Raw genomic sequence first — 26588 nt, 5'->3', positions numbered from 1 at the left:
ATATGCAAAGGTAAAGAGTTTTCAAAATATAAGGACAATTCAGCATATCTGGATCCAAATGAATGAAGGGCAGGAAGAGCCAGGAGCTGAGTCTGGGAAGACGGGATGAGGTTTTCTTTTGAAAGGCTTTTGGAGTTCGCTACGGCATTTGGGTTTAGTTCTGTAGAGTTGGACACTTATTAAAATAAAATGGGGATGATGAAATAATGGTGATGGTTTATAATACTGTGAATGAAATTAATGCCACTGAATTATATGCTTTACAATGATAATTTATGATACATAATTTTTGGCACAATTATAAAAATGGGATAATCCAAATTGAATTTAACACTTTAAATGGATGAATTGTATGGTATGTGCATTACATCTCACTAATGTTGTTTTAAAAACAAAGATTTAATCCTAAAAATATAACAAAATCACAATAGGATCTTTTAAAAAAACTGACACTTGAGCCCCATCCAACAATCAATTAAATCAGAATCTCTGGGGGTAGGCCAAGAATGCAGCAACTTAAAAAGCACTTCAGGTGATTCTAATGTGTGGTCTCAGTGCAGAATCACTGCTGCAGGCAATAAGGAACCAGTGAAGAATTTTAATCAGGGGAATAACATGATCAGATTTACATTTTAGGAACGTAGATCCCTCCCTGGCTTTTCTGCTCAGATCTTTCAGTAACCACATGAATGTATATAGAGACTTTATAAATAGTAGCCCAAACCTGAAAGCAACTCAAACGTTCCTCAACTGGCAAATGGATAAACTCTGACATATTATTCAATGAAATACCAGTCAGCAATAAAAAGCCCCACTACCGCAACCCTAGTAACTCTCTGTATTTATGCAGCCTCAAGCTCTATCTGCCAAGACAGAATCTGCCCTTATTTCATGAGGCTTGTCTGTTGCCCAGCCAAGCTTTCCTATTAACCTCAGCAATACCATTCTCCAATTGTCACTCAAGCCAGAAACCTCATTCATATTTTCTTCATTTTAAAAAGTTATGATTTACATACAGTGAAATTCACCCTTGCAGTTCTGTGTGTTTTGACAAACCCTTTAGTTGGGTAGACATCACAGTTGAAATAGAGGACAGGTCCATCACATCCCCAAATTCCCTTGTGCCCCTTTATAGCCAACTGTCAACTCATAAGATGCTACCAAGTGTTTGCCAAAGTGACTGTAACATTTTACGTTCCACCAGCAAAATATGATGGGTATAGTTGCTCCATATCTCTACATTCTCACCAGCACTGGGTACCTTTTTCATTGTCATTTTGATTTGTCTTCAGCCATTCAAATGAGCATCTCATTGTGGTTTTAATTTGCAATTTCCTAATGAAAAATGATATGAACATTTTTGCATATGCCTATTTACCAATCTGTATATAATCTCTGAAGTACTTGTTCAAATATTTCGCCCATTTTTTCTATTGGGTTGTTTATTTGTAAAATCATTTTTTAATGTCCCTGATTGCCTTTCTCTATAACCAAGGCAGTCAGTTTTTCCTCCATTACAATAATCAAATTTTATTTTTCTATTATTAAATATCCCTCTATGTCCTGCCTCCTGAAACGAATAGCATCCTCTGGTTAGATTCAGTGGCCTTTCTCATGTGAGGCCATTCTCTCACAAAGCTGAATTTTCCAAAAACTCTCATTTGTCTAATGAAGCTTTCATCTCTGTTCCGCATCCTGCTCTGTATAATTCAGACTCCCTCAATATCCACAGCAGCTCCAAACCTGCGCTTAGCCAAAGCTATCTTGCATTGTCTCTTTTTCCCCTTCTGTTCCCCCTCATATCCTTTTTCCCCTCATCCTCCCCTTTCATGTTGAAGGCTTTCTTTTAATGTCTGGAAATCCTTAACTGCCCACCCACACTTGAAAAGTGGGCCCTGAGCACATGGAACAGCTTCTAGGTTGGTGAACTTCTCCCCAAAGGCTAAGACAGGAGAATCCTCTAAATACGAGCACTCCTGATTCTCTCTGTTGTCATTTCCTCCTGGAAGAATGCTACTGCCTCCTCCCTGTAGCTGTGTGTCTCAGGAAAGCACGCACGAGGGAGCCAGGGTTCCAGCGGGGCTAGTGAGTCTCCCCAGCACGTGAACTCACTCGGCCTCTCAGTGGTCAGTGGGGAGCCTCCTCTCTGTCCCCAGGACAACCTGCTTTCTCTCCATCCAGAGACTGTCTCATTTGCTCTTGGGAGGGAGTGAACTTGCTTTCTTTAGCTGGAGGGACACACCTGGCGAGGCGGGTTGGGGAGGTACACCTGGATGTCTGCTCCTAATTCATGCTCTTTTTCAGCTTCACTTTACTCTGGCCCTCTAGCCTGCCTGGTGGGTCCATTTTTTGAGTTTTTATGGGGTTTGAGACACATACTGTTCTGATCGCATCTGATCTTACAGGTGCCTGGGCCTCACTTCTGCTAACCCACAACAGTGACCACTCATCATGTTCTTATCATTTCTTTCAAAATTTGACTTTATTTTTCTTCTTGTCCTTATAATTTCACATTCTTTTCATTTATTTAATTTTACTGTATCTAGAGGCAGTAGAGAGAAACCTAACTTCAGTATATTTCTTTAACAAAAAGCAGCCCTAATTTTTAAATATAATTCTTCACAGGACTACTGTGAAATTTCTTAATCATATTTAGTTTATAAGGAACAAGAATCCAGTCAAGCCTATTTACGTAAAGGGATATTTCATGAGTGGGCAAAGAGATGTCTCACAGAATCCGAGTGCCGGAAAGCCTCAGACAGGCTGGAGAGAGGAACCAGGAAGACTTCAAGGGCCAGGGTGGATACTAGCAGCACTCTTCTCTGTAGCCCTCTACTTACTTTCCTTACGTAACATTGGTGTCCTTCTCTTTCTCTCCGTGAAAACCCCTTTTTTCTGATTACTCATCAGCATAGGATCTAAACTAACAATAACAGGCCCCTAATCTTCTAATTCTAGAAGCTTGTACTAACTAATTCTCAAGTCTCAAATGAGGTGACCTGGCTGGCCCAGGTCTGGAGCACATGTCTGCCCACACCAGCATCTGAGGGCAGGGGTGGTAGGCTCCAAACGCAGCAGCAGCAGCTAGGGCCATTGCAGGGGGACATTTCTCCCAGAGCAGGGCCACTGAGATGTATCTACCACATGAAGATTAAATAAGTAATGGACATAAGTGTTCTAGTACTTAATAGATATCAAATAACTTTTTTCTCAAATAGTTTCAAATTTATGGAATATCTTTTCTCTATATCATCCTTTATAATTTCATTAAAACAGCTTACTCCCAAAGTTTAAAAGATATTATAATTTACTAAAGAAAGAAAATGAAAACTAGTAATTTTAGTCAAGTGGCTCAGAGAAGCTATACATGGTGATGGAAACTCAGAGCATGAGGAACATGAATGTCTGCAGAGATCCGGAATGAGAAGGTGCTTGAGGTACAAGTTTCTAGCTTGATGACCAACACCCAGAGCAAGCCCCGGGCTTCTTCATATGGTCTGAACAGTGTTAAAGTGAAAATTCTAGAACAAAACCAATAATGGATTAAAAATATAAATGGAACTGTATCAATGAGAAGAAACAGTTTTACTGAAAAGTAGGTCTAAATCTCAGGGGCAAAAATGAAATATAAAAGAGGAGTCAAAAATCTATATGTGTTCAATTTTGTTTTAGAATTACCATAGCTTTGGAATATTACTTTCCCCAAGAAGCATGTTTTTCAAGAATACTATGTAATGGTACTGCAATGACACAAATGTCATAATTTGAAATACTAAAGGTAATAATGCAAAACTAGGGAAATAATTGTTTGTTTATTTAAAACACTCTTACAGAATTGGAACCAATTAATTTTTTTTAAGGAATACAATCAAGACAATGTTATTTCCAAAATTTTGAGATCAAATAGACACAGATTGGTCTTAAATATTCTAAGCACACACAGGGTGTATTTCTCTGGCTTGTAAAGGTTTGCATTTTTCACAGTTCACTGAACAAAACGTCAAGGAGAAATCTCAGCTCTTGGTTCTGTAGATTATATTACAAAACGTAAAAGAAACTGTGCGCTTTCCTTAAAAACAAAAAAAATGTCACCACCTACAAAACCCTTTTGGTCTGTACTCATTCAAAACCTGTTCAAAGTCTTTCTCTCCCTGATTTAGAGCATTAGGATCCATGCAGCACATTCACCCTTAGACAAGCTGGGCTGCAGGTGCAGACTTGGGAGGGGAGGAGAAGAACTGGCCTTCACAGGGTCAGAGGAGAGAGGTCTGCTAGACAGTCACCCCACTCCTTGCAGGAAAGCATAAGAAACAGGCCCCTCTCCTTTGGTTGACATTGGGCCTGGTAGAGGAGTCCAGAAAGAACACATGTGTTGTGAATGCTTCTACACACAACATTGCCTCAAAGAGATTCCCTAACTGAAGGGCCCAAAAAATCTCCTCAAGTCATGTGTGCCTGTGCTTGGCTAACATACCCTGTAAAGCCACAATTCCAGACCCTCCTTGTATTTTATCAACTACTCTACCTCAGGCTTGAACTGGATGAGTGGAATATTTCTGCTTGGGATTCTCCTGGTTCCTGAAGCAGAAAAAGTGAACTCCTGTTGAGGGGCTGGAGTGGGGAGTAATGGTGTTTTACTGAATTCCAGTCCAGTTTTTCTTTCCCAGTAAGGCTGAAACTTTCTTTTCTCCTAAAGTGCCTGAGGAATTCATTCCTGTCCACTAACCACCCAGGCTAGTTTATGTCACAGAGCCAGAGCTACAGTCTAGACTGTACTGCTCTGCCTGTGATTCTTTTCAATACTAAAGTCCACTACTTTGTGGGATACCTTTTAAATCTGGGTGTGCTAAAGCACTGAAGGATGCTGTGAAGGGAGGTCGGTGAAGGGAGGCCAGTCAGTGTGCTAGGCCACCCAGGTGTGCTGACTTGTGCTAACACAAGTCAGGCTCCTGCCCTCCCACAGAGAAGGCGAGACTAGGACCCCATCTGTCTGGATGATTCCATTTCACAGGGATGGCTCCCAGGTCCTTGAGAAAGACATTTCTGAGGTGTAGAAGACACATCTCAAAAGGACAGAGGAAAGACACACAGTGGCAAGTTTTGTACAGTAAATGCTCTACACAAAGGGAGATAAGAAGCCTAGAGATAGATTTCAGCTAAAGAAACAGCAACTTCTTCTGGAAGCCCTGAGCTTCCTCAGCAAGCCATTTGAAGGAGGCTGAGGTTGTTATCTTAATGAAATAGCCTTGAGCTGATAGAAGCCATGTTAGAGTTTATTCAAGTCTCCAGCACTTTAGTCAAGTGTGGGTTGCTGACAAAGTCATTTGTGAAAAGAGCTTGGCAATTCTTACCTCCATGATTCCTACCTCAATACTCATGGCTTTGCATAAACTTCCTCCTTTTGACTGCAGGTGAGACCTATGACTTGCTTCTAAGCAACTAATTTTGACGAAAATGAAGGTATGAACATGACTACGTTTATGTAATTATGTACATAAGATGGCAACATGAATTTTGTCAAGAGACAAAATTTTGTCAAATTTGGCTGACTTGCTGATCTTGATGAGAGGAGGACCAAGCGGCAACGAGGGACCATGGATGACCCCCAGCCGACAGCCAGTGGGGACACAAAGCCTGCAACCACAGGGGGACACAAAGCCTGCAACCACAGGGAACGGATTCTGCCAATGACCTGACTGGAATGAACCCTTTCTCAACAAACAATCAGAAGAGGCCCCAAACAACATCTTCACTGCAGCCTTGCAGAAAATGAAGTGTGCCCAGACTCCCGACCCACAGAAACCGTGAGATAATAAATGTGTTGTTTTAAGCTGAATTTGTGGTACTTTGTTACACAGTAATAGATAGCTAAAACAGTCAGAGCTTCCAAAAGCATGTGTAGTTGATTGAACACTTGTCTCTCATATCAGGCCCCACGGGAAAAAAAAGTTTCACATTCAAATCAGTGTGTAGAATGTTGTAGTCTTTATCCTTCACTCCCTTAGAGAGCCACACTGCATCCTGAGAAATACAATGAGTAAACTTCATTAAATCAGAATTATTTGAATTTGTTCTCCACTATAGAGACCAGCCCCATTTTTACTTTTTAACTTCTAGTACTATCTTATAAAACTAATTTTCAAATTATGATACCACAAAATAGTGGTTGCAAAGATCAATAGCCTTCAAGCTGAGGAATGTATCCCCTAGCAGAACATTAAAACCCGCAACAAGTACTTGCATGTGGTAATTTAAAGGGATTCAATTTACAGATTCTGACTTCCTTATATATTTTTTTTCCCAAACTAACCTGCCCAAGAATACTCCTGGAGAGAAGCCACATTACAGAGAAAGACATTCGCCCCACGATCCATCTAGAACCTCTAGATGACAAACAAAGCTATAATTTGAAACATTGGTGTCTATGTTGAGAAAGTGAACGACGAGACTGGGTAATAAACTTTTTCTCAAACCAAATTTTCCTTTTTCCTTTCACACTGCAGAAGAGCTTACAGGATGGTAGAAACTGATGTAGCCATCTTTGGAAAATACAGTAAGCCAGTAATGGGCAAATTATTCATAAGTGAAAGTCTCCTCTCAGGCAATTAATGCAAAATGAAGTATGTTCAAGGATAGGGCTAGGACATCTCCTGGGACAAAATAAAACCTAAAGATCCGAGCTGCTGTTGCTGAAGCCTGAGCACAGCAGCCAATCACAAAGAAAGAAAGAAGCTTAAAGAGCTCTGGGTGAACACACAGAGTTCATTCTTACTGCAAGGCAAGGAGGGAGTGGGTGATGAGGGAACACTGTGTGTTGCTAAATATGATCACACTGAGTCCTCACAACCACTCAAAAGGAAAGGGAGTTAATACTCATATTTTATAGGAGCAGGAGACTATACTTAGTTTCAGTGAGTTGCAGAACTAGAACTTGAACCCAGGGTTGGAGCTCCGAGTCCAGTGTGCTTTAAATGCCACACCATCAGGTGGGCTTTCTCCACCCTAGTGGGAAGATAGCTAATCAACCCCTTTGCTTCTGCCCTTTGAGGTAACACTTTATTTGCTTCCATTTATAGAGATTCTCACCTCTATAAAGAGGGATTTACATGTAACTCAAATTCCTGAGGTGTAAGCCTGCTCAAGTTGCATCCTTAACCTCTAAGCATTTAAGAGCAAACCATTCTGTTTTAGCTCATCAGATGTCTACAGAAAGACGATTGAGATTCTGGCAATCAGAAAGTACTTTTCTAATAAATAATGATATGGCTGAAAAATATTTATAGAAACCAATATCATTTAAATGACATAAATCATTATAGGAACTGAAACACACCAACCGACCTTACTATGGCTCCTTCTGTCCATTCCTAAAGTATATTTAATAGTTACACTGCATATGAAAAGGTTAAGTAGGATACCCAAGTGCTTCACTGCCTCTGAATGAAAGATACTGGGAAAGGAAGAGAGCAGAGGAAGCTGCAGGTAGAGGATGGAGGCTCCGAAGCTTACCTCCTCCATAGGCATGTGGAGGCGACAACTACCGATAACATAACTCACTCTGAAAACTACCTAAAGACTAGCGGAAGAGCTCTTCCACAGCTAATGACATAAAGAGAAGACTACATCAAGAAGGAAAAAGGGACAGAGATGTGGTCAGTATCCAACCCCAGCCACCCTATCCTGCAAGGCAAACCACAAGCAGGAGGGAGTGAAGGGATCATGATAGCCCCAAACCAGGCACCCTCAGCCCTGGGGATGTGCACTGGGAAGATAGACCCCCAAAATGTCTGGCTTTGAAAATCAGAAAAACTTAACTCTGGGAGCCTTCAAAAGTCAGTGGGGCTTAACTCCAAGAGGGCTTAAGGGCTATTCGAAACTGGATCTCCTTTCTTAACAGGTTGGTGTGTGCTGTATCCGTGGTCTGAGACCCAGCACAGGAGCAGATTAAAATGCACCTGGGTTGTATGTGAAAGAAATTGGTTGACTAATTTTAGGACATGCACCAGAGGAGCAGTGATATGCAGTTCTCCAGGAATGGAAGTGCTGGCAAGCAAAGTTTTCTTGTCCTCCTTCAGCCTAGCTGGCTGTCCACCTGCATCTGACACTCTCCATCTACCATGCTAGCCCCACCCCAGCATCCCCTGTGGACTTACCCCACCCAAACCACTCACTCCTGCAGACACCCCTCCAAAGTAATTCCTGCCCCACCATACCTGGCAGGTAGCTCAGAGGAGGGGAAGAGTTAGCCCCACCCACCAGAATGTCTGCAGTACATATAGCCAGGCCTCTCAGCCAGCCAGGCCTGAGTCAAATCCTGCCCAACAGTGCATCCACAGCAGTCAAGATCAGTTATTGCAGAGAACAGGGTTGAGGGCCCACCCTGCCCAGCAGCACACCCACAGTGGTGACAGCTGGGACTCACAGCCAGCCATGCTGGGGGCAGCCATGTTCACTACTGCACTCACAGTAGTCATGGCTGGTCAGTGCTGTCAGCTGTGCTAAGGGCCAGACCCACCCACCAGAATGCTTGCAGCAGGTGTGGCCCAACCACAATAGTAAGGTACATGCAGCCCATACAAGGGACACCTATAGAACACTTGCTTCTGGTCATCAGAAGGGATGGCCCTAGGGGGCACCACAAGATGCCTTCTACACTACTTTCTAGACTAGGAGATGAAACTGACCTAGCTGATACACGGAAACAAACAGAAACAAAATGAAGAGACAGAAGAATATGTACCAAACAAAAGAACAAGACAAAATGTCAGAAAAAAAAAGAGCTAAACAAAACAGAGATAAGCAATATAACTAATAAAGAGCTCAAGGTAATGGTTGTAAAGATTCACTGGACTGGAGAGAAAAATGGATGAATTCAGTGAGAATTTAACAAAAAGATAGAAAATATAACAAAGAACCAGTCAGAGCTAAAGAATACAATATGTGAAATGACAATATCAGATTAGAGGATACAGAAGAACAGATCAGGAAAAAAGTACAGGCCCAGATGGCTTCAAAGGGAAATGCACCAAATATTTAAAGAAGGGTTAGTACTTAATCCTTTCCAGAGAATTCCAAAAATTAAAAGACAAAGAAATTCTTCCACTTTCATTCTATCAGACCAGCATTACCTTGTACCAAAACAAAACAGAATAAAAGAAGAAATTTATAGACCAATATCCCTGATGAACAAAGATAAAATATCCTCAACAAAATATTAGCAATCCAAGTTCAAAAATACATTAAAGAATGATTCACCAAGATAACATAGGGTTTCTTCCAGGGATGCAAGAAAGGTTCAACATCTATAAATCAAGAAATGTGATACACTACAATAATAAAAGCAAGGATAAAACCATATGACCATCTCACTAGCTGCTGAAAGGCATCTGATAAAATTCAGCACCTATTTCATGATAAAAACTCTCAACAAAGTAGCTATAGAGGGAACATACCATAACATAATGATGGGCATAACTGACAAACCACAGCCAATATCACACTCAATGGTGAAAAGCTGAAAGTGTTTCTTCTAAGATCTGAATAAGACAAGGATGCTGGACTTGCTCCCAAGAGTTTTATTCAATATAGTACTGCAAGTCTTGGCCACAGTAATCAGACAAGAAAAATAAATCAAAGGCATGCAAATTTGTAAGGAAGAAGTAAAACTACCACTATTTGCAGATGACATGATACCATATACCAAAAAACCCTAGAGACTCTACTAAAAAACTTAGAACTAATAAATGACTTCAGAAAAGTTACAGAATACAAAGTCAACATACAGAAATCTATTGCATTTCTATACATGAATAACAAATTAACAAGAGAAATTAAAAAAACAATACCATTTATAAATGTAACAAAAGGAAGAAAATACCTACAAATAAAGCCAACCAAGGAGGTGAAAGACCTGTACTCTGAAAACTATAAGACATTAATGAAAGAAATTGATGACAACACAAATAAAAGGAAAGATATTCCAAACTCATGGATAGGAAGAATACTGTTAAAATGCAACCCCTACCAAAACAACAATAGCATCTTTCACAAAACCAGAACAGATAATCCTAAAATTTGTATGCCAAACAGCCAAAGCAATCTTGAGAAAGAACAAAGCTGGAGGTTTCCTGCTCCCTGATTTTAATCTCTACTACAAAGCTACAGTCATCAAAACAGAATATTACTGGCACAAAAATAGACACATAGATCAATGGAACAGAACAGAAAGCACAGAATAAACCTACACTTAGATGGCCAATTAATCTTCAATAGAGGAGGCAATGAAGAAAAGAGTCTCTTCAATAAATGGTGTTAGGAAAACTGATCAGCCACAAATAAAAGAATGAAAGTGGGCCATTTTCTTATACCATACACAAAAATAAACTCAAAATTGGCTAAAGACATAAATATAAGACCTGAAACCATAAAACTCCTGAAAGAAAACATAAGGATTAAACTCTTAGACACTGGCCTTAGCAATTTTTTTCTGGATACGTCTCCCCAGGCAAGGGAAACAAAACAAAAATAAACAACTGAGACTATGTCAAACTAAAAAGCTCCTGAACAGTGAAGGAAACCATTGAAAAAATGAAAAGGCAGTCTCCTGAATGGGAGAATATACTTGCAAATAATATATCCAATAAAGTTTCAATACCCAGAATATACAAAGAACTAATACAACTCAACACACACACACACACACACACAAATAATCTGATTGAAAAATAGGCAGAGTACCTAAATAGATATTTTTCCAAAGAAGAGATATAGATGGCCAACAGACACATGAAAACAGGCTCAACATCACTTATCATCAGGGAAATGCTAATCAAACCCACATAAGTTATCACCTCACTAGTCAAGAATGGATTGTATCCAAAAAACAAGACATAAGTGTTGGTGAGAATGAAGAGAAAAGGAACCCTTACACACTGTTAGCAGTAATGTAAATCAGTGCAGCCACTATGGAAAACAACATGGAGATTCTTCACAGGGGTAAAGAGTACAGCAAAGGGAATATAGTCAATAACATTGTAATAACTTTGTGTGGTGATAGATGCTACTTTGGGGTGAACATTTTGTAATGTTTATAATTATTAAATCTCTTACATTGTACATCTGAAGATAATATTATATGTCAAGTATATTTCAATTAAAAAGAACTTTAAATGAAGGGTATCAGGAAAGAATGATGACAAGAGAATTATAATCTCTCAGGAATTTCTCTTAGAAAAGTGAATATAGCAGCATTTAGAGTACACCTCTGTAAATTTATTTCTTTATATCAGGAAAATTCCCTAAAGAAGCAGAGATGATTTATAAAATGTATATTATAAATTAGAAGAAAATAAACATATAAAAACAAAATCAGCAACAAGTAAAATACAAAAAAGTTAAATCACAAATTTGGCTCTGAGCTTCCTGATATTAATGGATAAACTCACAGATTTTGTTATCAGTAGGAAAAATATATTTTCTATTAGCTGTCTAATTCATTGATACTTCACAGTAAATATTCTTTGCAGATGGAGTTTAAATAGGGAAATTTTGTGCAAAATAAAGGTTTTGCTAATTAGAAGGAAATGCATAAAGAAGTGTGTTTATGAAAGTGTTTCTCATTATGAAAACTGATGGTTTCAGAAAACATATTATGGTAAGGAAGAGAGTTTCATAGCACTCCCAGGCTAATCAGGAAATGTACCCAAAGGCCTGCTGCTTTGAAGGTATGATCCAAGATGCTTATCCAACATCTTTGCTGAACAAATCTTGCAAATAAGGCCTTCTCAGATGATTCACAGCATTTGTGGGAGTTTGAAATGTCAGCAGAACAGGCTTTCTGATGATATGCTGGCATCCTAACAGTTGGGGAGGGGGTGGAAGTGGAAGATAGTAAACTTGTTTAGTAGAATTGTTTCCTTGCCAATTTTTATGCTATACCACATAACAGCTTTTCTGGCAGTGATGATACGTGTAACACAAAGAGAAAACAAAACAAGTAAATAAACCAAAGAAAGAAAGCAGAGCTTGACAAGAGCCAGATGCACAATCCCGCAGCTCTCAACAATTACTAGTGTTAAAGGATACATTTCAAAAGAGGATGACATGATTCTTATGCAGATAAAAATATGAACTCGTTAAATATTTAACTTATTAACAAAGGAACTAAGTAGGTGTTACATCTAGTTTAAAGGAGAACCCACATAATAGATACATTAATAGTTCAGGAATATTGAAAAGAATTTCAGTATGTGTCTTTTCCAGGAAGAAGAGGGCTGGAGAGACAGCCCTCTTCTTCCTGGAAAAGCCAGATAGAATTCATCTGCATGTACATAGACATGTATGATTTGTTTTGCCATCAATTGTAAAAAAACTCAAAGGCAATGAAGAGCTATAATTGGATAGCCCTGGAAAGATTTCTTTAAATAATACATAGTTTTCCACTGGAGACACCTAGTAAGAATCTTGTTTGCCTATCCTGACTTTCCTTACATTGGTAGGTAAATATGACCTCAATCCTGGACACACCACTAGGATTAGCCACGCCCACCATTGGAGCATTCTGAAGCATATGATACTCTTTATCTTGCTTCCTGGGATTCACAAACAGAACAGTGGCCTTCAATCTTACTTGAAGTAAACAAGATAGAGGGTCCTGTACAAAGAGTCCCATTGTTCCGTGGACCATCAAGATTTGCCATAATTACAGATCTTTTGATGGCTGGCTGCATTTAATCTAAGAATAAGACGTCTGATGAAAGGATGAGATCTGTGCATGTCCAGATCTCATCACCACCAACAAATCTGTCTTGCAAGAATAGTTACTTAGTGCCAGGATTTCCAAACAATGGTTTAGCAATAATTGTAATTATCAACAAATAAATAAAATTAATCAGAATTCTCTTTCACTAAGTCTTCCCAGTTGTGGCAGAGACACTACCTGTTCACTAAATTCATCTCCTCCTCCTCCAGGGCACCGAGCTAGACTGCCTTCTCAGCTTCATTTGCAGTTAGGAGACTATTCTGGCCAAAGCAATGTTAGTAGAAACAACTGGCCCATTTCCAGGCCTATGCTTTCTCCCCACACCGTGCTGCCACCTGATGCGGAGGACTCTGAGATACATAAGAGCAAGGAGATCTATTTTGAAAGGAGTACAGGTCCCTGAATCACCAGGAGATTTTGGAGTTTGTGTGAGTGAGAAATAAACATATATTGTATTAAGCCTTTGAGTTTTGGGATTTATTTGCAACAACTAGTAAGTAATACCTTAAATATATATCCCAAATTTCTTTCACATTTAATTTTTTAAAAATAAGCAACACATTCCCATTGTTTACAATCAAAGCAATGTAACAGGTGCACATCGGCAATCTCACTCACACCTCATTTCTATGTGAGCTTCCCTCCCCTCTGCCCTAAAGTAAACTACACTTGACCCTTGAATAACTCGACTTTGAACTGCACTTATACAAATCCACTTATACAAAGATTTTTTTCAATAAATATACTGGAAATTTTTGAAATCTGACAATTTGAAAAGCCATTTTCTCTTCTTTAGCTTGCTTTATTATAAGAATATGGCATATAATACATATAAAAAATATGTGTTAATCAGCTATTTATGTTATCAGTAAAGCTTCCAGTGAACAGTAAGCTATTAGTAGTAGTTAAGTTCTGGAAGAGTAAAAGGTTGTACATGGATTTTGGACTATATTGTACATGGATTTTGCACCATGTGGTCTAAACATATCCCTTATCCATGTATTATTCAAAGGTTAGCTATACTTTAATAGTTTCTTGGATATCCTCTAATGTTTCATTATACATACAACAAAAAGCACATACAATAATTTATGAAACTATATTCTCTTCTTCCCCTACTAGCCCAAAGGCAGCATACTATTTAAACTGTTTATATTCTTGCTTCTTTCACATAACAAAATATCCTGATGACCTGTCCATTGTACTACATAAGAGCCTCCTCATTCTTTTTTATAGTTCCATACTATTTCATTGGACCAACTACTATAGATTTACTAGTCATCTACTGACAGACATCTGTCAGCCCATCTTCTTGGAGCAAATGATATAAATGGAATAAATCGGTATCACTTTAAGATTTAGGCCCAGTCCTAGTTGAATGCAGACCCCAGGCCCTGGCCCATCTTCTGCCAGAGCCAGGTATCTGAAAGAATTTTTTTTTATTTTTTTTATTCATGAAAGACAACAATGTAATGTACATAGGAACAGTCAGATAACCTAAATAAAGTAAGCAAGAGGTTGAATGGAATTCCTCTCATCACACCAGCTGGCAGGAGAAAGGCACCCTCGTTCAGCTGTCTGCCACAAATTATCTGTGCCAACAGAGCACTAGGAATGTGTTGTATCCAAGGATTACTCATATTTTTTATGAAACATCACTTTTGAAGCCACTGTTAATCTACATGTCAGAGCCCAATTTTTTTAGCTCCTAGCCCTCATTGCTGAAAGAATAAAAAAGAGTACCATTATTTTTTCCAATTTAAAAATCTGTAGCTCTTGGCCTCTGTTCTCATTTCTCTCTCTGCCTCCTGCTCATTTTCTCTTGGATGTCTCAAACTGGACTCTGCATGCCCACCTGCCTATTCCTCCCAGACTCAAAGGTAAGGAACCATTGCTGAGTGTCCTATACCCAAAGGCAAGAGCCAAGTCCTAGCTTTTCTTTGTTTACAAAGTCTCTCACAACTCACCAATGAGGAGGCATGATTTGAATACAGACCTGTGTGATCCCAGGTGCTAGGCTCTGAATGCTCTTCTATGCAGCATAAATTAACTACTAAGAATGGTTTAGTATGTAGACACTTTCCATACCACTGTTTCCATCATCATCATTAATAACAAAATACACTGGGACTATAGTGAGATATAAATCCTGGAAAAGATTAGGAATTGGGTGTTACAGTGAAATTGTGAATCTTTTGATGTGGAATGATTCCTAGAGATTATTCAACCAGCTACTTTCACAAAGGAGGACACAGCATCAAAGAGGGTGTGCCCTGCTCGAGTGCAAACAGAATGAGTGATAACTTTGGTCTTCTAATGTCCACTGTTTTTTTTTCTTTATGTATCATACCTCACTTTCAAAACTTTGTATTATTATTGAAAAGTGTATGTATGTATTGTATTATTTTAATTATTCCCAATTTAGCAAATATATTAATGGGCTGTTTTTGACCAACAGAGTAGTTCCTGGTTTAAATAAGGTTGAAAGAAAACATGAAAGATTATTGACCTTTGCATCTGTAAACTCAGCAGTTTCCTGTGTTATTGTGAATGCAATGGGTAGCTTCTTGAGTAGGAGTGGGAAACATCTGCCTGGGCTGAGATCTGGAGAGTGGCTATATATACTTTGCACATGTGATTCTTCCTTCCAGTTTTCCTATGATCATTTGAAACATTGCTGATTCTAAATCATCTCTGTCAGTATTGCAGGGCACAGAATTGCCTCCCCAAGAAATCAAAGGACATAGGAGATACCCATTCCATGTTATCATTTGTGCTCAGCCAGATTTTTCCATCTCAGTATAAATTTAATATCCTACCCACAGGGTTGACCTTTGCAGACTTAATTTGTGACCTATCCAAAAGCTTATTCAATCTGCATCATTTCAAATCATGATTTAAAAAATGCGGTGCCAGAGAAAAAGTTTAGCTGTTCTATCCTTGGAAGGAGGAGGGTAGGGTAGAGCAGGTCCGTGTCTAATCTCCATATTGTAGGTTCAAATTCAATTTCATCTATTAGCCTGGGGACAATCGGATATAAAGCATAATCCGGTGGTGACAGCAATTTTCTGTCCAAGGAAACACCCTCCATCCACTCTGCACTCTTTGGGACAGTATTCTCACCCATCTCTGACCACACGATCACAAACTAGACCAATCACTGTATTTCTCTTTTGGCATCCCTCACAAATGAAGATATAATTCAAATCTGAACAACAGGAGGGATCTTTTAGGATTTTCTCTGCCGGAACTAGCCCCCAAATTTTCTTTCTTCTTTCTTGCTTGTGGGTTACAAAAATACACTCACAGAAGGTCCCAGATCATGGTGTAGAAAGAGGCTGAACTCACCTCCTCCTATGTAGACACCAAATCTACACCTACATACAGAACAATTCCTCCCAAGGAAGAACTGAGGGCTGAGTGAACACCTTCTGCAGTAGGAAGGATAAAAAGACCACATAAAAAAATAGCAGGAAAGACAGAGACACAGTAACACAGTAATGGCAGGAACTCATATCTAATGTGGTGACCTGAAGTGGGGAGGACATCACTGAGGGACCGACACACAGATTCATCTGCCCTTGGACACAGAAAAAAACACACCTGTGCTTTAAAGTGCAACCAGATTATAAGTGAAGGAAGCCAAATCACGGAACTAGAATACCTGCAAAATGGTGGAGGAACTGCTAGAACTCTGTCCCACAATGGGGTGCTGGTCAGTACCAATATTTACATTACCTCTCCACTTTAGTGAGCCCTATGCCCCTAGCCCACTCCAGCTCCACATGTCCCCCAAGGCAGCCAAACTGCTAGTACCTAATATGCCTGCCTGAGATCTGGTGGTACCCCCAAGGCAGCACCAGTGCAGAGCACCTTGGGAATTCCACTCCTGTGCCAGCTCAGCCTCTAGCCCCCAGCCTGGAGAGCACCAGCACAGAATGACCTGGTAAAACCTGATCCATTCATGCTTGGCCTCCAGCCCCCTGAGAGGGTACCACCTGCACAAAGTGCCCCCAGGAGCCAAGGACCATATGCACTTGGTCTGTACGATGCTTGCTGCAAGAGCTCCCATAGGAAACCCCTGGCTGACACCCACTTGGCTTCCAGACCCTTGATGGGACATCTCCAGTGCAGAGTGACCCAGGGAGTTCCCAGCCTGTGTCCAGTTGGCCTTCAGCCACCCCACCAGGGTGCCCTTGTATGGAGCACACATGCAACCCCTCGGCCAGCATCCACCCAGGCTCCAGCAGCCCACCTGGAGCACTGTGAAGACCTGTGGCCTATGCCAGCTTGGGATTCAGTTAACCATCTAAGCCACCAGGCACATGCAGTCTAACCAAGAGACATTCCTACACAAGGCCACTCGTTCAAGGTTAGGAGAGGTAGGTATCTCACCTAATTCACAGAAACACGAACAAAATGAGGACACAGAGGAATATGCTCCAAATGAAGAAAAAGTCAAAATTCCAGAAAAGCAACTGAAAGAGAAGTCTTTTAGTTGAGAACTAAAGAGACTGCAATCTATCTGATATTAAATTAAACTAAAGAGAACAGCAATCTATCTGATAAAGAGGTTAAAGTAATAGTTATAAAGATACTCACCAGAGTTGGGAGAAGAGAGGATGAACACAGGGAGGAATTCAACAAAAAGAAAATTTAAAAAAGAACCAATCAGAGATGGAAAATACAATAAAAGAATTGAAAAATATACTAGAAGGAATCAACAGCAGATTAGAGGATGCAGGAGAACAGATCACTGACCTGGAAGACAGGGTAATGGGAAGCCCTCAAACTGAACAGTGAAAGGAAAAAGAATCTTTAAAAATGAGGATAGGTTAAGGAACCTCTAGGACAACATCAAACATACTAACAACATTTGCATTACAGGAACCCTAGAAGAAGAGAGAGAGAGAAACGGAAGAAATAATAGCTGAAAACTTCCCGAACTTGAGGAAGGAAGCAGACTTCCAGGGCCAAGCATCACAGAGAGCCCCAAACAAGATAAACTCAAGGAGGTCCACACCAAGACACACAAGAATTAAAATGACAAAAATTAAAGAGAAAGAGAATCTTCAAAGCAGCAAGAGAAAAGGAACAAGTCACATATAAGGGAAACCCCATAAGGCTATCAACTGATTTTTCAGCAGAACTTTAAACCAGAGGGGAGTGGCATGATATATTCAAAGAGCTGAAAGGAAAAAAACCTACAACCAAGAATTCTCTACACAGCAAGGCTGTTATTCGGAAGTGAGAGAGAAAGCATTTCCCAGATAAACACAAGTTAAAAAGAGTTCACCACCACCAAATTGGCCTACAAGAAATGATAAAGGGATTTCTTTAAAGGGAAAACAAAGGTCATAACTAGAAAAAAATGATGAAGGGAGAAATTTTCACTGGTAAGAGTAAACATACAGTAAAGGTAGTAGACAGTCACTTAAAAGATAGTCTGAAGGATAAAAGACAGAAGAAATAAAATCAATTATATATAAAAATTAGTTAAGGGAGTTAGTAAATAAAAAGATGTAATATGAGACATCATACTCTAAATGTGGAGGACAAGGAGTGAAAAATTGTAGCACTGTTAGAATGTGTTTGAACTCATGGGACGATCAGCTTTACATAGACTGCCATATATACCAGATATCATATATGAAACTCATGGTAACCACAAACCAAAAACCTATAATAGATACACAAAGAGAGAAGGAAAATAAGAAAGGATCTGAGAAGAACAATAAAAATAACCAGAACACATTTAACAAAATGACAACAGGTACATACCTATCAATAATTACTTTAAATGCAAGTGGACTAAATGCTCCAATCTAAAGATACAAGGATATTGAATGGATAAAAAGAAAAATATGCAACCCCTTGGCCAGCACCCATTCAGGCTCCAGCATCCCATCTGGAGCACCATGAGGACCATTTGCATGCTCACTACAAGAGACTCATTTTATACCTAAAGACATACACAGACTGAAAGTGAAGGGAAGGAAAAAGATATTCCATGCAAATGAAAATGAAAAAAAAAAGCTTGGGTAGCAGTACTTATATCAGATAAAATAGACTTTAAGATAAAGACTGTAACAAGGGACAAAGAAGGACAACACATAACAAAAAAAGGTTCAAACCAGCAAGAATATACAATTGTAAATATCTGCACACTCAATAGAGGAGCACCTAAATATATAAAACAAATATTAACGGACATAAAGGGATAAATTGACAGTAATATAATAATAGTGGGGAACTTTAACATCCCATTTATATGAATGGATAGGTTGTCCAGAAGAAGATCAATAAGGAAACAGTGACACATTAGACCAGATGTCTTAGCAGATATATACAGAACATTCCATCCAAAAACATAGGCCACAAAACAAACCCAATAAATTTAAGAAAACTGAAATCATATAAACATATTTTCCAACCTCAACAGTATAAATCCACATATCAATTACAAAAAAAAAACAACTGGAAAAAACAGACCCAGGTAGAGAATAAACAAAAAACTACTAAACAGCAATGGGTCAACAAAGAAATAAAAGAGAAAATAAAAATATACCCAGAGACTAATGAAAATAAACACAGCAAAAGCAGTTCTAAGAGGGAAATTTATAGTGATACAGGCCTACCTCAAGAAACAAGAAAAATCTTAAACAATCTAACCTTACATGTAAAGTAACTCGAAAATGAGGAGCAAATGAAGCCCAAAGTTAGTAGAGGGAAGGAAATAATAAACATTAGAGCAGAGATAAATCACCTAGAGACTTTAAAAAGAAAAATATAAGATCAGTTAAACTAAGAGTTGGTTCTTTTAATAAAGTTGATAAACCTTTAGCCAGAATCATCAAGAAAAAGGGAGAATGTAAATAATTAAAAGAGAAGTTACAACCAACACCACAGAATGATTATAAGAGATTACTATGAAAAAATTATATGCCAACAAATTGGACAACCTAGAAGAGATGGATAAATTCCTAGAAACATACAATCTTCCAACTGAACCAGGAAGAAATAGAAAACCTGAACAGATTGAGTACTAGTAATGAAAATAATTCAGTAATGAAAAAACTCTCAACAAACGAAAATCAAGGACCATATGGCTTCAGGGAAATTCTAAAATTTAAAGAAAAGTTAATACCTGCCCTACTCAAACTATTCCAGAAAAACAGAAAAGGAAGGAAGGCTTCCAGATTTATTCTATGAGGCCAGCATTACCTTGATACCAAAACTAGAAGACAATACAAAAAAAAAATTACAGACCAATATCCCTGATGAACAGGGATGCAAAAAATCCTCAACAAAATATTGGAAAATTGAATTTAAAAACACATTTAGAGGGTCATTCACCACAACCAAGTGGGATTTATTCCAGGGATGTAAGGATGGTTCATATCTGCAAATCAATCAGTGTAATACACCACATTAACACAAGCAAGGATAAAATGTGTTATCATCTCAACAGATACAGAAAAATCACTTGACAAAATTAACATCCATTCATGATAAAAACTCTCAACAAAGTGGGCATAAAGGGAACATACCTCAGCATAATAAAGGCCAAAACTGAGAAAACCCACAGCTAACATCAGACACAGTAAAGTTGCAGGATACAAAAATAAACATATAGAAGTCTATTACATTTCTATACACTAACAACAAACTAGTTAAACAAGAAATTAAGAAAATATCCTATTTACAATTACATCAAAAAGAATAAATACCTATAAATAAAGTTAATCAAGGAGGTGGAAGATATATACTCTGAAAACTGTAAGGCATTAATGAAAGAAATGGAAGACAACACAAATAAATGGAAAGTATTCTATCCTTATGGATTAGAAGAATTAAGATTGCTAAAATGGCATGCTACCCAAAGCAATATACAGATTCAATTAAATCTCTATCAAAATACCAATGGTACTGTTCACAGAAGTAGAGCAGATAATCCTAAAATTTGTATGGAAACACAAAAGACTCCAAAGAGCCATGGCAATCTTGAGAAAGAACAAAGTTGGAATTTCCTGCTCCCTGGCTTCAAATTACATCACAAAGCTACAGTAATCAAAACAATGTGGTACTGGCACACCTAAATTAATGGAACAGAATAGAAAAGCAGAACCTACACTTATATGGTCAATTAATCTTCAACATAGGAAGCAGAAAGACATTCTCTTCAATAAATTGTGAAAGGAAAACTGGGCAACTAACAAGCTAAAGAATGAATCTCAACTGCTTTCTCACACCATACATAAAAAATAACTTAAAATGGATCAAAGACCCAAATTTAAGACCTGAAACCATAAAACTCCTAGGCATTAAACTATTGAACTTCATCCTTAGCAACTTTTTACTGGAAATGTCTCCCCAGGCAAGAGAAATAAAAGTAAAAGTAAATAATGGGACTACTTTAAACTAAAAACCTTTTGCACAACAAAATGAAAAATGAAAAGGCAACCTAATGGGAAAATATATTAGCAAATGGTGTAATGAAGGATTAATATCCAAAATTCATAAAGACCTCATGGAACCCAACACCAAAAGAAACAAATAAGCTGATTAAAAAATGGGCAGAGTACCTGAATAGATTTTTTTTCCATAAAAGACATACAGATGGCCAACAGTCACATGAAAAAATGCCTAACATCACTCATCATCAAGGAAATATAAATCTAAACCACAACGAGATATTACCTCACACCAGTCAGAATAGGCTAGTATTCAAAAGAAAAAATAGCAAGTGTTGGCACAGATGTGGAAAAAGGGAACCCCCATGCATGTTGGTCACAATGTAAACTAGTTTAGCCACCATGGAAAACAGTATCCTCAAAAACAGTTTCCTCAAAAAATAAAGACTAGAAATACCATATAATCCAGTAATTCCACTTCTGGGTATTTACCAGAAGAAAATGAAAACATCAATTCAAAGTGACATGTTCAACCCTATGTTTATCACTGTTTACAACAGCTAAGATATGGAAGCAACCTAAGTGCCACCAAAAGGCTAGTGGATAAAGGAGGTGTGTATTTACACACAAGGACATATTACTACTAAGCCATAACGAAGAATGAAATCCTACCATTTGCAACAACATGGATAGACCTAGAAGGTATTATGCTAAATGAAATACATCAAACAGAGAAAGGCAAATACATGATTTCACTTATGTGGAATCTAAAATAATAAAGCAAATGAGCAAGTACACAAACAACAAATAGATTCATGAATACAGAGAACTGGGGTTGCAAGGAGGTGGGGTGGGAGGTGGGGTGGGAGGATAGGCAAAATAGGCAAAGGGTAGAAGAGGTACAAACTCCTAATTTTAAAATAAATAAGTTGTGCTGATGAAATGTACAGCATAGGGAATATAGTCAGTAATGTTGTTATAATGCTGTATGGTGATAGGTGTTAACTATATTTTTTATGGTGAGCATTTTTTAATGTATATAACTGTGAAATCACTATGTTGCATACCTAAAATGAATATAGTATCATACATCAACTATACTTCAATAGACAAAAAATGCTCTCAGAGCTCCATCTTTCCAGGTCTAGAAATCTCAAAACAATGATACAATGATAGGGGTAGGACATGTTGTTCCAGGGCCCATATCATGAAGGCCCTGTAGTAGCCCTGGTACCTGAACTTCCTCCTTTATAGGCCAAACAAATCATTTTCCCAGAAACCCCTTTTACTCAGCTTATGTTAGGTTTCTGTAAAATAGAATCCTGAGTGTATACTAGACTTCCAAGAGTTTGTTTTATAAACCTGGTTGTCAAGTTTTAAATTTATGCTAAGAAATATAACAGCCAAATGGATTGCAATATTACTGTAGGCTGGTTAGCTCATTCTCTTCCCTAGAGGACAGCCTATGTGGGAAACCAAATTATGATGGAACAGTTGCTTTGCAAGTGCAATGTCAGGATAAAAGGAGTAGGGCAATCTCAAGGGGCACTTTCTGCATTCCACAGCACTTTGGGGAGATAGTGCCTGTTAAACAGGGCAGAGCAATTTTGCCAGCAAAACAAGGCCCCATTCTCTTGCATAATTCTTAGAGGCACATAGACAAATTCTCCCAACGTTTAAAATTTCTTATCAATCATCAAATGATTCCAATCCATTAATCAGGTATCATGTGTCTTTTCTCTATGACTACTCATTCCCCATCAACCCCCGCCCCCACCCAGTGTCACCCACCTCTTTTGCTCATCTCTGGTTTTAGAAATCCTCCTAACCCTTCTTCTAGGACTTGACACCATACATCAATTCCTCTGTAAGGCCTTCCCATTTCTGTCCAAATCAGCATTTAATCCCAGCTTCTCCTGTATTTCCCATTAGGAGCAAACTGCATTCAGTTTTCAGTGTTGCAAGCTATGTATGTGCTGTGTCTCCTATAGACTATGAGTTTCTTGAGGACAGGGGTTCAATCTCACTTATTCTTTTTGGACAGAGATTCAGTCTTACCTATTCTTTTTGATCTCTAGCTCTTAACATAAACCAATGCAAACAGTAGATGCATAAAATATAGTGAATGTTCGATATGTTACCATGAATTATTGCAGTTGTTTTTCTTTTTTTAACTTAAAAGATGTTGTATTGCTCAGGAATTTTTGGGCAACATTTGACAGAAAATAAACCTAAATCAAGAGTTCGGGGTGAGGACCTCAGAAGCAGGTCTGAACAACCAAATAATAGGAAAGGTAAGAACACAGCTGGAGCTGAGGCCAGCTGCTCCCAGGGTCACAGGCATCCCTGAGACTCTCTGCCTTTTGTCTCTTGTCTCTCCCCACACCACTGCAGACCCGCTTCTTCCGCACGCTAGAGAACGTGGGTGCTGACAACCTTACAGCTTCATGTCTCATGTCAGCTACCTATAAGGAACTGAAATTCTCCAGTTTGAGATGGAACATTCCTAAAGACATACATAGGATCATGTGGTACACCAGCAGTGTTCTTCAATTCTTCCTGAACTGTTATTGTTTATCCCTGTGGCATTTTCCTCACAATAGAAAGACTACGTTCATTTCCCACTTCCTATGTTTGAATGGAGTGAAGACAACAGTATGCTGATTCTGAGCCAAGCCTCTTTTGTTTCTGCCTGTGCTCCTGCTCTTTGGCCAGCCCTCGGGTGTCCAGTGAGCCCGGCTACCGGCCCGGGCCAGGCTGTGTCTGCTGACCCCAGCTGACCCGGCTGCATGAGCGAGCTTGCCTAGCTCAGCAGGGCCACCCAGCCCAGTCCAGCCCTGGCCAGCCAACCCTCATGGGATTCCCCAGACCCAGCAGAATACCAGACTGTTGTTTTAAGCCACTAAATTGCTGACCCAGAACTTTTGTGGCACTAGCTAACTGATACAAGCCAAGTCTCAGCTTTGGATCTTTCTAAATATGTGATCCTCATGATCTAGATTTCCCTCTTCACCTCTGCAAAATGGAGATAGTAATAATACCTATATTGTCAAATTGCTGTGAGAACAAAATGAGTTAAAATGTAAAATGTCTGACATATAAAAAATACTAACATATATTTTTTATTATTATTACTGTATCACATGCCCACCCACAAACAACTGTAGCCAGGGAGGTGGGAGAGGTCCTCTGCTTGGGCAGGTATCCATCTCTATGTCATTCAACTGTGGACGGAGGGGTCGAGGGCCTGTAAGAGAAGAGCAGCTCCCAGTTAATGAGAGGAAGCATTCTACAGAAGATATGGATGCTGCTTCCACATGAAGACTGGAGGTGGGTTGGGTAGAGAAAACAAGAATGCACTCAGCACACTGTAGTTACTACTCAAATCAGTTTCACTGGTAAACTATGAATCACAAGAGATGGTTTCAGAACCTTGCACAGAACAAACAGGGTGAGTGTACACTCTCTTGTATTTAATAGGCATTTAATCTTGGGGTTACTCATTTATTTTTACTTAAATTCTTTGAATATCAGAGAATGAAAACAATAATTACAGGCTTCTAGCATTGTGTTTGGAATTAAATGAGATAACGTAAAACAAGCAGTATAATACAGGACATATAGCAAGTACCCAGTAAGTGGTTACTGTGCTGTTTTTGCTGCTATTATTCTTGGCTCCTCCTGTGATGTGCTGTTCCTCATTAGCTTCCATTACAGGGAGTCTTCCTGACTTGGCCTCCTGTTTCTGGGGGTTCTCTCCACTGATCACAGAAAGCACATCCTAGTAAGATCATGTGTATGAAATCTGTACATGAGCAAGGTGCATCCACTCATGGATGGGCTGAAAATGTCCATTTCCCTAATCTTTCAAAGGCAACAGGCTCAGAAAAAAAGCATGTTATCTGTTCAGAAAATCCTTTTTAGTGCAGAATGTGAATTGCAAAGCTATTATTACACCCTGCAAACGATCAGCAATGGTAAATATGTGATATTAACTGCCTCAACCGTCTTTGCCTTTCTTCAGCTGATACTCCAGACACTGGGAACTGGTGAGCACCTTGCTTTCCTGGACTGTAATTAGTGTGTGCCTGGAAAGACAGGTTGTTCACAAACAGACCTTTGTAGGGAATTGCTCATTATTCCTGTTATTTCAGGAAATAGAGTAGGGCCCCAATTAAGTTCCAAGCCTAAGAAAGAAAGAAGAGCAATAAGCAGTTTTCCTCTGGCAACTAGAAGGGGACAAGCTGATTAGATGCAGGGTGTCCACACAGGATCACCATCTGATGGGAGTGCTTTTGTCCCTTCTCATCCGCATGCCCAGCAGCAAATAGGCACAGCTTGTCTTGCTCAGAGGAAGAGGAAGGTGTGCCTAGGCAGGCTGGCCTTCTGGCTTTCCTGATCACTAAAAGCAGTTGGCCTTAGTCGTACCACGGGCTGGCATCAGGAGATGTGCTGTGGGATGGGGAGGGATATTTGTAGTACTCAAATGAAAGGATTTACCCTGAGGAAATGAACAAAGAAAATGTATCATGTCTTCTATGTGGAGTTAAATAAACTGAAAGTCATAATTGTAGATATAGTCTCTGGATAAATATACAGTTTTCACACTGGTATGTATATGTTGGAACATGTGGTGTGCTGGAGTGAGGACAGGGAGGGGGGAAGGTTTTAAGTGGAGCACAGTGAGGTAGAATGTTCTAATATATTGCTGAATCTCAGGAAAGTGGGATCATTTGCACAATAGGCTGTCCTGGAGCTTGGCTGTTAGCTCATCAGAAGCAATGAGAAGATGTCAGCACTCAGGCATTTCAGTATGTCCACAGAAATGCTGCTTCACTCGCTACCCTCAGGGAAAAAATGGTGAATTCTCAGACCAGGAAGGAGCTGCGCCCAACTATGGGGATTCTATAATCAGACAGGACCAGTCGTCCTGGCACCGGGAGTACATTCCATGGCTTTGCATGGAAGACATGATCAATGGCTGTTTTTGAAAGATCTTGATTTTAGGTAAATTTACTTTCCCATCATGAGGGCCATGCTATCAAAAAGACAAATTAATTTAACATAAGTGACTTACTGCTCCCTTATGAATTACTTTCCAATTGTTTTTAATAGCATCTCTTTATCTCTAGCACAAGAAGACAGAGCTGACCTTTAACAGCCTCTTTTATAAATGAACCCCACTGCAGTTCAGCTTTCCACTTTCAGATCTTTATCTTCTGGCACCTAGAATCCAAACTCATCTGAATGCAGGTCCAGCTGTCTCTCTAATGGTATCTATCCATTAATTAAACACTCGATTTTTAACAGCTTGCACGCCAGCAGCTGTAAAGGATGAGAAAGCAGCTCTCCTTTAATCTACAAATATTTATTTTATTTTGGGGGGGGGTTGGTAGGGAAAAGATTAAGTGCAT

General features: G+C 39.1%; 1 protein-coding gene and 1 long non-coding RNA gene across 4 annotated transcripts in view; one reads left to right on the top strand and one right to left on the bottom strand.

Moving 5' to 3' along the window:
- The window catches only part of PHF14 (PHD finger protein 14), a 199670-nt gene extending 193857 nt beyond the window's left edge, over positions 1 to 5813 (top strand). The window contains exons 18-19 of one of the 2 annotated variants that reach the window (XM_073238773.1): positions 5412 to 5460; positions 5570 to 5812. In XM_073238773.1, the coding sequence (XP_073094874.1) occupies positions 5412 to 5435 (24 nt within the window). In that variant the 3' untranslated portion in view covers positions 5436 to 5460; positions 5570 to 5812. Of the gene's footprint in view, positions 1 to 5411 lie in introns of both variants that reach the window. The other variant, XM_073238772.1, reaches the window with a different exon arrangement.
- Positions 1 to 26588, bottom strand: part of LOC118972653 (uncharacterized) — a 119921-nt gene that overhangs the window by 66774 nt on the left and 26559 nt on the right. The gene's annotated exons all lie outside the window — the stretch shown is intronic.

This window comes from Manis javanica, chromosome 6 (assembly GCF_040802235.1).
Source record: "Manis javanica isolate MJ-LG chromosome 6, MJ_LKY, whole genome shotgun sequence".
In the NCBI taxonomy this organism is placed as follows: Eukaryota; Metazoa; Chordata; class Mammalia; order Pholidota; family Manidae; genus Manis; species Manis javanica.
Note: the sequence above shows the minus strand (reverse complement) of the source record. Positions and strands in the feature narration are given on the sequence as shown.